This window comes from Notolabrus celidotus, chromosome 2 (assembly GCF_009762535.1).
Source record: "Notolabrus celidotus isolate fNotCel1 chromosome 2, fNotCel1.pri, whole genome shotgun sequence".
In the NCBI taxonomy this organism is placed as follows: Eukaryota; Metazoa; Chordata; class Actinopteri; order Labriformes; family Labridae; genus Notolabrus; species Notolabrus celidotus.
The window spans coordinates 35,730,379-35,743,020 of NC_048273.1; the positions used below are offsets into that span (position 1 = coordinate 35,730,379).

The window sequence follows — 12,642 nt, forward strand, 5'->3', positions numbered from 1 at the left end:
ACACCACCGGTCAGGTGTCTCCTTCAACCAAAGAATAGGTGTATAAATCACATTGGCTCACACCTTTTCTTTCTCTCAAAGACACACACTTGTGGTGCTGCTTTCGTTCAGCACCACTCTCTTTAACCTATGCATGGGGCTGCTTTCTGCAGCATCATGCTCCTGGAACTGAGAGTGAGGCATATTGTTGCCTCTCTCCCTGACCTGCAGGTCAGGATTGCCACTCTCGTTCTCCTGATTGTTGAGGTCAGTGTGTTTCGAATGGACACAACCTAATATTTGGTCAGAAATCATAAACATATATTTGTAAACTCAAAAATTTGACATACTGTGTGTACAAAAGTGTTTTCTTATATCTACAAAGAGCCCTGGTGGTGATATAGGGCTGTTTCTTTTTCCGCTGGCCTACTGACATGGCATGCATCAGTCTACCAGTGTGTGTGTGAGACCTGTGTGAAGCCATTGCAATTTAATTACCTGCAATTATCTTATTTATGATTTATTCAATCATTCATTTCCCCTGTCCTGCATGTGAAGGGCAGTTTAAAAAAATGACCAGAACATGGAGGAAGGATGAGGACAGATAAGATACCATTAGGGAGTCCTACAAGCTAGACTCCTAGAACAACCCTAACACACTCATAAATGATGTTCTAACTGTATCATCTTGGTTTCCTGTACTGGAATATCACTAACAGAAGGCACAGGTATGGCCTTTTTAAGTTACAGGGACCTACATTAATGTATCGTGGAGCTGGAGGAAGTTGTGGCTTGTTTAACTGCATATCAGTTGTTTTGCATTTCCATGTGAAACAGTATCAGATCCAGAGGTTTGAACCCCACATTTAAAATAGCAAGCTGTACTTGTAACATATACAGCATCAAGCAAATTGTGATTATACAATCATTTTTAATTGGTTAATCTGAGGACAAGAGAAATCCTCTCTGTCCCCAAAGGTCAACATGAAATCATGAGCAGCACCAAAGGCATAACATGAATCTGTAAATATTGTGGTTGCTTTGTCCTTGGTTTGAGTACAGGCCAGATAAGATCATACAACTCTGCTGCTTGAGCTGAGGTGCCAGTAGGCAGAGCTCAGGTCTCAATCAATTCTCAGTCATCACTCTCCAAGGCAAGGTGCAGCATAAATAAACAAATACTTAATATAAACAAATTTAAAAAACGGCCGTCCATCAGCCGGCCCAAAGATTGATCGGCCCACCGGGAAAACTCCTGGAACACCCGATGGCCAGTCCGCCCCTGTTGGGACACATATACACACTAAGATAGCAGAAAGACACTCGCAACCTTTTGGAACCCTGAGAGCTCTCTTCTCTGTCTCAGTGGAGGGGAATGCAGGACTGCAAGTTCCTGTGAGTCCACCTCTCGAATCATAGGGACTAAATAAGCTAAATAGCACACCCCTCAGCCTAGTGTATGGCATGCACCTATAAGCTTTATTACCACTAATTAGATGTGCTCTTTCTGGGAGAGGCTGTTGTCTAAGGCTAACATTTACCACTGAATTACAAGAACCCTCACCCATATTTAGCTCGTTACAGTAACCCACTCCCCTAAAGCATAGAGAAACATTCTGCAACTCATGAGTATAAACAGGTGGAATATAGTCAGAACAGTCTTGTGGAGGCGTTTTCTAATCAGAAATCATAACAGAACAATTGTACATGGAAGCTTTAACCATCTTAAATGGCAGTGTATCATACTACACAGAAACAGAAACTTGAGCCAAACTGGATTGGACCCTACAAGGTTGTTTCATCAGAGAACGAGGGACTCATCTATACTCTTTTAGACTTGAGACGCCCTCAAGCTGGATTCAAAGTTGTTCACTATGACCGATTAAAAGCTTGTAGATCTGCCTGGGACACAACTTCAGCACCAGTGAATTGAACAGTTCCCCCCTTGACTGTGGACACATACCCCAGGTATACATCTTTGTCTGGTTTATTTATTTATGTATTATTTAAAATGACCATGCATATTAATTAACATTTCTGTAATATGCCAGAGTTAGCCAAAAGGCTAGTTTACATCCGTAGTCCCTTGCCAGATGTTAAAAAGGCTCCCTGAAAAAATCATGGTTAAACAAAGATAAAATTGAGTAAAATAAAATCAAAGTAAGAAGGTAGAGGAGAAACCAAAAGAAAAACAAACAAACAAAAAAGAGAAGAAAAGAAAAGTACAAATAGCACCATACGATTAAAAATGACTAAAAGCTACATAAGGACATGATATGACAGTTCTTGAGAAAGAGTCCATGGACATAAAATACATGGAGCAAGACAATCGAATAGACAACACAAGCAAGCAACAGTATGTTAAGGAAAAAAAAAAACACAGGACAGATTCACAGATGGCCGACACAAGGTGGCAGCAGGAGGGGGAGATGTGTTTAGTGCTGACAGATTTGGTTGCTTATGAGCCGCTGCTTCAAATGAAAACTAAATGACCGGTATGTGTTGAGCTCTCTGATAGAGGTTGGTATGTTGTTCCATTCTCGTGATACTCTGTACCCCTGTGTACCGCCTGTTCACCCTAGGCGGTTTGATTCTTCTGTACTGCCTTGTGGGACACATGTTGGTGACCTACCACTCGCACTGGACGGATTGTTAGAAGACCACAGCATTTTTTGCTGTGAGTTATGGGCCATGGACTACTGATTGAAACAAGGACAAAAAAAGAAAAGAATAGAAAATAAAAAGTATATATATAGTGCCCAGTTTAGGAAACAGTCATTAATTTACCCTCCATTGTGCGCAGTGAGGATCCTCACTCAGCTGCTGCACTGTGAAACACCACCGGTCAGGTGTCTCCTTCAACCGAAGAATAGGTGTATAACTCACAATCATGTAGTCAAAGGAGGCTGGCCTCACAAACGTTTGTTTCAGATCCAGAACTCCTCATGTTTGCCTCCCCTTGGCATCGTATTTACGGTATGCCAGCCGACAATCATTCAGTCCACACCTGTGGGAAGGACACCGGACAGACACTGGGTTCACCTCTCTTTTGGCTCTGTAGAGAGGTGGAACAGAAACAGGTGGAACAGAAACAGAGTCACTAGTCACCTCCTTGTTATTCTTGTTGGGCTTTCTCCCTTTACCTTTCACATAGTCATGTTTTTTCACTTTTTTTCTTCTCATATCCAAACTGTGTGTTAGAAAGGTGTGTCTTACGTTACTTGTGGATTTAGGAATAGCCACTGCAGCTTCCTTCTCACTGTGGCTCACACCTTTTCTTTCTCTTAAAGACACACACTTGTGGGGCTGCTCTCCTTCAGCACCACTCTCTTTAAATTGTGCATGGGGCTGCTTTCTGTCAGCATCATGCTCCTGGAACTGAGTGTGGGGCACATCGGTGCCTCTCTCCCTGAACTGCAGGTCAGGATTGCCACTCTTGTTCTGTTGAACCCTCGGTCAGGATTCACCACCACGAGGAGGAGGAGGAATGTCAGCCCTCCTCAGAGGATCGAGCCCCCTCTCCTGAAAGTGCCAGCCAGCACCGGGACCCACTCTGCCCTACCCTCGATCTTCAGAGCAGTTCGGATGAGCAGTAACACCTGGAATGGACCTTTCCACCTGGAAGGAAAATCAGAACAGAGACCTTGTCCAAGGACTTGATTAGTACATAATCTCCACACAGAGAAGGATGAAAAGGGTTCAGGAAGCTGGTCAGATACCTGCAAATGAAACTTTAGTTGTTCAGTTACATGACGAACAAAATCAGACCCAAACACATCAGTCCATAACAGTGTTACTTTATGGGGTGTCAAAGGTTGACTTGTCCCTGTGGACATTGGTCCTCCCATCAAAATATTTTATGGACTTGAGGTCAGTGTGTTTCGAATGGACACAACCTAATATTTGGTCAGAAATCATAAACATATATTAGTAAACTCCAAAATTTTACAGAAGGCAAAATAAGAGTGATATACAGTCTAGAAGTTTGAAACAACACACTTTGATTAAAGAGGGAGGGATTAACCCTTTCAACTCCAATAATAGGTTTTATATGGATCAGAATTTCTTAATCATATATTATTATATGCAATATTATCATAACCTTTTTCGGTGTAGCATTAGCTTGAATTTCACAACATGAAGCGAACCAGATTTCATAAATCATAGATTTTTTACATTTGTTTTTACATTTTTTGTTTTGTTTTAGGGACTTTAAAACGCTTAGATAGGTGTCCAAACTGCTGAAACAAAAGAATTAATATGTAAAATCAGAGGCTCTGATAATTGTAAGATAAATATTTCATACCCAAGGTTGTTATGGTTTAAGTCTGAGCAGCTGATAAAGCCTGTCTCACAGAAAGCATTGTTTAACCAGTTCACTCACATGTTTGGGTTCAAACCAGCTGTAACAGCCAGAGTGATATTTAGAGGAGCCTCAGTGTCCCTAAAACTTTTTATTTATTTATTTTCAGACAGTTTGACTGCTAAAGCACACCCTTACAGACACACATACTGATTGCTCACATGTCAGCTGATAAATGCATCAGCAAGTTATTTACACTCCTCTGTTTGATTAATGCAACTATGCAACAGCAACACAGTACAGGCCTCATACAGACATCAATGAAACACACTAAAGATGATGATTCAGCAACTTTTGCACGTGTGCCATCTCAAATGTGTCAACATTAACTTGGGAAGGTCCAGTAATAAACACAACTTTTAACAAACTGCAAACATTGAACTGCTTGAAAGGCTCTCTCACAGTAATTCTTAAATAAAGCTCACTACAATGAATCAAAGCAAGTAATTCACACATAAATCTTTTCCCATCAAATTCCACAGCAACATTGTCTTCAGTGGAAACTGGCTCTGATATAGGAGTGCCTGAAACACCTACAGTGTGGATTATTTAGGATGTTCTTCTTATACATGGCCTCCCTTTGCTCAGTTTAGAGTGGCCCCTCCTAAAGAGGAGGGGGGGAAATATGGCACATTTTTTAAATGTATCAGCAAGTTATTTATGTATCGCTATGTTTGAAGATAAACTGACTAAGAAAGTCTTACTTTAGTCAAATGACTACAATTACGTGTGCATGTTCTTACATACTTCTCAGCTTTGTGATTCAGCCACTCATTCATAGGTATGGTCATGGGCCACTGCCCGTCTGGTGAATGTGGAAACTTGAAAATGCTCTCACACATTGGCCATTCAGCAGCATATGTGAGGCTCAAAAGCATCTCTACATCAGGCATTAAGCAGTGGTAATAGTGGCAGGTGCGTTTTAACCAAACTAAGAAGGCTTCAGGACTAGAGATTGGATTAGGGGCACCCTGTTTTATGTCTCTGACCTCAGATGGAGTCCAGGCCCTGAAAACTGCTACTCGTCCTATAGCGTTTATAGGAGTATCAAATCTAGATGTTTTGTATCTATCTGGTGGATTAGCTATGTTTCTAAGTCCATCTGTCTGATTGTGTCTCTCCTCAGGGAGCAGACTGTAGTCTGCTGCATTTTCATGTGTCTCTTGAGTACCAGTGATATGTGAGGCTTCAGTGAGTGCATACCTCTCTACTCTTACTTTATAACTTTTCATGATTATGACTGCTGCATGCAAAAGTATGGAATCAGCACTGTGTATAGATATCAACTCAGATTTGTCATGAAGGAAAGTCTTCAACTCATCCAACAACCCTTCACAACGCCTCTCTTCACCATTCTCTCCACACCTCTTACAGGCCACGTCAGACCACACTTTCACACAGATCTACACACATGTACTTGTAATCCCACTCTGGATCACCTCTCAGTGGTTTAATATTAGCAGTAGCTAACTCAATCTTCTTTGACTCAAATGACCTGAGATGTGGCCATCTTTGTTTTATCCATTTACCTAGGAGTGGTGAGAAAGTGACCACTCACTGCTCTTCTCACAATGCCCTCAGGCGTGTCTGTGAGGAATGATTGATCCTACTATGTTGTCGAGTCAATTGTATGTGAATTCAATGTAGTATTTGAGGTGGTTTTAACAGAAAGTCATGCACATTTATCAATAGCATGTGTGTGTTTATTCTTATCTTTATCATGTTGAGGTCTATTAGCTGTTGTGGACTGATGATTAGACATCTTGCAATAAACAATGAGCATATAACACAATAGCAACACAAACCAGGAAAAACACACAGCAAACACAAAACATTTAATAAACACTTCAACTGCATTCAGAGTCTCTTCTGAATTCAAGGCAATTTGAACCATTTCATTTGAGTTCAGATGCTGTTCATTTATGTGGCCGGTTATGTTTGATCCACTTTCTCTCTCTCTCTTAGTGTACGTATGTAACTTAATGTACTGTTCTTAGTAAGTAGTGTTTGGACTTATTTTTTATTTAGATAGGAGGGATTATACCAAAAATCGACCCCCTTTGGTGCTCTGAAGTTTGTGTCATTGCAAAGTCTTATTGTCCCCCCGGACACAGAATCACAACTGGTCTTGTCTTAACGAGATTAACCCTTTAATCATTCGATTCACCTCAGAACTTTTCCCAAGGGTTAAGATTCACAGATTGAATATTTTCTGTGTCGAGTCGCAGCCCGAAGCTGGCTCAGACCTCTTGACTACCCCCACAGGGTGCCCAATGCCCAACATCTAAACAAATTGTAGATCCCATTTTAACTTTATTCCATAACACCTTAACTTATAAATGTCAACATACAGCAATTACCAATTCACTACTGTCACTACGTGTCAAGTTTAGAATTCTAAAACCCTATTACAGTTTCTTTGAGATCTTGTCAGACTCAGACATGGTAATAGAAAATAAAAGTTTGCACAGGGGGAGAGACCTTGATTACTACACTGACACTGTCTCGTCTATCCCCTCCGTAGCCACAGCTGACATAGAAGAAGTTACTCTGACCCTGACACTTAGACTGGAAGAATACAAGAGTTAAACATTCTTACATACATATATGTAAGACTATGAAAATTCCACTACACCGAAAACATTCAAACTCCACGCAAAGAAAGGTTCCTTTAAGGCCGGGGATTCAAACCAGGAACCTTCTCACAATGAGGCAACAGCACTAACCTATGGAGGAAAGAAGCAGTGACTTTATGGATGGACACCCCTGGCTTAGGGCTTCAAATACTAGCAAACAAGGAAAAACAAAACAAGCTATTCAAAGTTAAACCTCAAACTCTTCACCTGTGGAGTATCAAGTTGTGATAAAATGTTGTCAGTTTAATTTATGAAGTAAAACCACATTTTTGGACAGGTTCTACTAACTGTTAAACACTTGAAAATGGTCACATCTTCTAAAATGATCTATATATTACCACTCTAAGGTATTGATTATGACATAAGATGCACCCACTCATGCTCTCCTTATGTTAGACTTTAAAAATACAACTTAAAGAGCCATTTGAGCATTAACAGTAAGTTTGATCAACCCTCCTCTACCCAGTAATCTGAGAAAGAGGACAACAAACCTGACTGTGGATGTTCTTCAAACCACCAGAGGGCACTGACTGTCTCTTCTGTTATTGTCTGTGGGCCTTCAGACTGCTGCACAGCAGGAGGCTCAGTGTGACTCAGAACATGCACCAGATGGTTCAGAGGTTTTATACAACGTGGATTTTGCTTAGTAACACATGTATAACACATTGTATAACATCAGAGACGGTCATATATGTATGTTTACGTTCATTTATCAGGCCTTCCTGTGGGAATGGGATTTGGTTACAGATTTAGATCCACTCAGTTCATGTTGAGGTGACTTTGTGTTTGCATCCTTGAATGAGATGCAGGTTTGATGTTTGGGGGGTAAGGGGGGGCATACACTTTTCTAGTCATATATTGTTTTTAAGTTATATTTTTGGGGCTTGAGGAGGAAACTTGAAGAAAGCAGGGGGTTTACACGTGGGAAAGAGGACGCAGACTGGACTGGAACCAGGGCCGTCCACTATATGGGTGCACAACTTAACCATTAGGCCAAGCCTGCGCCACACCATGTATTTCTGACCCCTGGTTGCTAGCTTTTCCACCTGTACTTGCATTCCTTTTTTTTTTCATTCAACAAAGAGAAAAGAGAAAGAGCTCAAATGTGAAAGAGGTGAACCAGGGACCACTCAACCACCCCCAGGCCCTGAAAAGCCCCAGAAACCCCCAGATCGAAGCAGGCCCCCCACCCCACCCTTTTCCTTTTCATTTTTAATTGTGTGTATTTCATATACATACAGATCAACTGTCTCATTACTGGGAGAACTGGGAGTGCGTGGACAGAATTAGCAAAAGACAGCTAAGGAAATGTCAGACGAAGCAGTTAAAACTAGTCAGTGGATCTGGTTGAGGAGGAATAACATCAGTTGAAGGCCAAAACAGAAATAGGAAAATACTCAGTAGGGGGGAGGTAGAGCACACTGCCTAACCAGGCAGGTATGAGTTCTAGCCTAGACCAGCTCCTCATCTTGGCTCTGTCCCCCCTGTCTTCTAACAGCTGGCTGCAGACGCCTCTTGTTGTGTGTTAGGTGGTGGGGGATGCTCGGGGCCAGGTGGTGGAGTAGGTAGTATCAGTGGGTTGGGTTTTAGGGGTGTTCTGCTTGTGGATATGATGGACAGTGGGAGCTGGCATGGAGGGGGGTCACTCTGGGAGATCAGAGTTAGTGAAGTGAGGAGCTCACTTGATAACCCCAGTGATATGCTAGTTTTGCTCCCCATCTGACTTTCTATCTCAGGCTTTAGAGGACATCAGGAGCCATGGAGTAGGCTACTAGACATATCAGTAGAGGGCATAGTGGGGTGGGATTCTGCACTGAGCACTCTTCCCTTCTTTCTTAGTGTTTAACTCACATTGTGTTTATATCACATATTTCTTTGAATTTGCTCGTCAGCACAACAACATTAAGCGAGGTTGAGCTTGCAGAAATAACTTATTGTCTGGTCCATTGTGTGAAGGAGTTGTGTGCACACATGATACACATTAGAAACCAGAATCAGGGTCTTATACATACATGTCTTGGTGTTTTTGGTGTGAATAAACATAAACAGGGAATAAGAAAAGGAAACAAATAACCAACAGGACTCCTACAGCTGAGAAACTTCAACAGACTCAAATAAAAACTGAAGTTCTAAAAGTGGAATTTCTTAAATTGCCTTGTCTTATATTACATACTCATTTTAATCCTATGTGCAAAAGATATTAACTTGTGAAAATAAGTTAAAAGGTTTTGCACATTGTAGCTGTGTGTGGGCACAAGTTGCTACAGCTACAGAGTTCAATCACAACACTGGGGCCTGACTGTTGTATAGAACCCGGGTCACAGGGGCCTGACTGTTGTATAGAACCCGGTGTCACAGGGGCATTGTTCATTGGGAGTGCATAAAACTGGAGATTGAATACAGCAGAGCTCATTTCAACTGAAATACCCCAGAGAGAGAGAGCGATAGAGAGATAGAGAGAGAGAGCGATAGAGAGAGAGAAATACACACAACTACGAGAGATAAAACCTGAAGCTAGAGAGATCAGAGATCAGAGATCGAAGAAGAGACAGAAAACGAAAGTTACACCTGCTCATCTAAAACATGTCTGAACAGACACAGGTGAGTACTCGCTGCAGTCACTTCAGCTTGAAACTGTTTTTGAGTTCAAAGTTTAAAGAAAGAGATGTAGAGGTTTTAAGAGAAGGATGTCAATATGAAGCAGCAGGAGGGAGGAGGTTTAAGAGCAGGCTGGAGTCCAGACCTGATAAGTCTAGGTGAAGTGGTTTTGATCAGGACCTGGTTTCATCAGCCCTGTCCTTCACAGCTCAATCAGAAGCTGTGAATCAGATTTGAACTTCAGAGTGGGTGTATTTATGTTTATTATTTACATGTTTGTTAATGAACTGTTGAGTCAGAGAGAAGACGAATAAGGACATGGAAGAATATTTGAATATCTAATGTTTGACTAATGAATCAAATCCCTCTCTGTTGTAACTGTTGCACAATGAGTAGTTATTTAAACTCCATAAGAAGACTTTGAAAGTATTTCTCCTCCTCAGTAACTTAAACAATGTTTGTGGTTCCCCTGCAGATTTCTGACTTCAGTGAAAGGGATAAAAAACCAGAGAGCATGAAGGAAACCTTCATCCCTCCTGAGTTATCCACAAACCTAGCTGAGATAATTGAAGAGCTGATGAACTGTGAGGATCTGTTCCAGGACAAAGACCTCACCTCCCGTCCCAGTTCTACTCTCAAAGACAAGAAGAGCTTATACTCTCTGTCTCAGAGTTCCCTGGACAAGGACCACATTTCCATAGCCACCTCTGTGTGGTCATCTCCTGCCTCAGACATCTCTGAGAGGATCTCACATGACATCCAATCAGAGGAGAGCAGGAGAGCGTCCTCCAGCGGCATCAAGAAGGTGACTATAAGAGGCCGTCAGGACTGTGTCCCCTCAGCCTGCAGCACAGAGGGTTTAAACATCACTTTTTAAATATACTGTGTGATATATATGAGAGAAGTCAAATGTTTGGTTTTAAGGGTTAACACATGCATACCCACTGAAACAAGGAAATAAACATCTGAGATCAATTATAATTTACAATATTTCAGTTAATGTTAGAGCAAAGAATCAGAGCAGCCCTCCCCAAACTCAAAACACCTTACAAATCCATAACAGTAATACAAAATAAAATCCTGCATCTGCATCACTACTGAAGTGTTTCAGACCTGCAGGTGGAGAAAGTTTGAGAGCAAGTTGTAGAGAAGAGCTTTCATTACATTGTATCCTCTCTCTGATTCTCATAAATATAAGATCTCTAAGATGTTTGAGGTGTTTGACTGCATGTTACAAACTCCACAGGTTTTTCTTTAGTGTGTGATGATTGCAAAGATTTGAACCTTGCTCTAAATATTAAATGAAAATGTTTGTCTTTGTCAACCAGATGTCTGATTCCAGTCAAATTGAAGAAGAGGCAGACGATCTGATGAAGTGTGATGACCTCATGGAAGATGAAGCCGCGGACTTGCGTCTTGATTTGTCTTCCATAAATGAGGAGCGCTCTCACACTCTATCTTGGGGTTCCCTCAGCTGGGACAGCAGGACCATGGTGAGAGGTTTATATTCAAGACCCTCGGATGATGAACATCCATCAAAACAGGAGGAAGCAGAGGCAGGAGAGGTCAAACAAACAGATCAAAGTGACCCTGCTCCAGCCAGCTCCAAGACCACCATCTCCACCAGGGGGAAGTTCTTCAGATGGATGAAGAAGAATAAAATCCACCCCGATGAAGTTGATGTCAGCACTGGACAGAACATAAAGAGCCCACACTGTCCACCAGAGACTTGCTCCTCTATTGAAGAGGTGCCAAGAAAAGTCAGCTATGAGACAAAAACAAAGAAGGGCAATCGTTTCACACGATTCATCAGAAGCATCTTCTCAAAGGTAAGGATACATTCATTAGCAAATTGTCTGGGGATCAATGAGGGCAATGGGCTGAAATGAGCCAGATGATATGAAGTGTGTTTTGATACAACTGTTCTAAATTTTTTTTATGTCTTCCCCATAAAGAACGAGAAGAAGTTGAAGCAGGATAAGATGGAGAATGGGCAGAAAAAGGCAGCCATCAAAGTTCCTGTTGAGGAACAGGAAGTCGATACAGAGGAGACAGAAGATGAGGTCCAATCTCCAAACATTGGCAGATCGAGTCCCTCTTCACTTCAGGAGGATAAAATCCCTTCACCTCAGAGCCAAACAACGGCTGGATCTGTGATCCAAGTGGAGGGTATAAGTTCTTCTCCAAGACCGTCATATGATGAAGATTCATCACCCCAGGAGGAAGCAGAGGCAGGAGAGGTCAAACAACCAGAACAAAGTGACTCAGTGACCCCTGCCAGCTCCAAGACCACCATCTCCACCAGGGGGAGGCTCTTCAGATTGAAGACGAACAAAATCCACCCCGTTGAGGCTGATGTGGGCACTGGACAGAACATAAAGAACTCAGACTGTCCACCAGAGACTTGCTCCTCTATCGAAGAGGACCATGTAGATGTCAGTGCTGAGACAAAGATGAAGAAGGGCAATGGATTCACAAGATTCTTCAGACGCATCTTCTCAAAGGTAAAGATGCATTTATTAGCAGATAGTCTGGGGATCAATGAGGGCGATGGGCTGAAATGAGCCAGATGATATGAAGTGTGTTTTTTGATACAACTGTTCTAAACGTTTTTTATGTCTTCCCCATAAAGAAAAAGAAGAAGCTGAAGCAAGATAAGATGGAGAATGGGCAGAAAAAGACGCATGCAGAGCAACATGTCACGCTGTCTTCATTCAGCTGGTGTGGAGCAGTGAGCTGAATCCCATGAACCCACCCATAACCCCCCTCTTCCATTTCACTCCCTCCTCCGCAACTCTCCTTTTTCCAGTCACCCCGACCCTCCATTCCTCTCAGACTGTCTCTTTCTGCATATATCAATAAAAATATTGATATCCAAGCTCTGAAGGTTGCAGTTTTACACTTTCATGTACCAGGTTGTTACTAAAACAGTACAACACAATGTCTGAGGTAAAACAGCCCACAGTGGGGTGTGTCCTTTCTTCTGAGCAAATCTCATGATTCCTGTCCAAGTTAGAGATGTTGTGGTGTCAGGAAAACATAAAGACAAAGAGTTTATTATCACCA

At 41.9% G+C, this 12,642-nt stretch overlaps 1 protein-coding gene across 2 annotated transcripts in view; it reads left to right on the forward strand.

The window, feature by feature from the left end:
- Positions 1–12,642, forward strand: part of LOC117824978 — a 32,804-nt gene that overhangs the window by 6,258 nt on the left and 13,904 nt on the right. For both annotated transcript variants that reach the window (XM_034700512.1, XM_034700522.1), the window contains exon 4: positions 11,532–12,080. In XM_034700512.1, the coding sequence (XP_034556403.1) occupies positions 11,532–12,080 (549 nt within the window). The remainder of the gene's footprint in view (positions 1–11,531; positions 12,081–12,642) is intronic.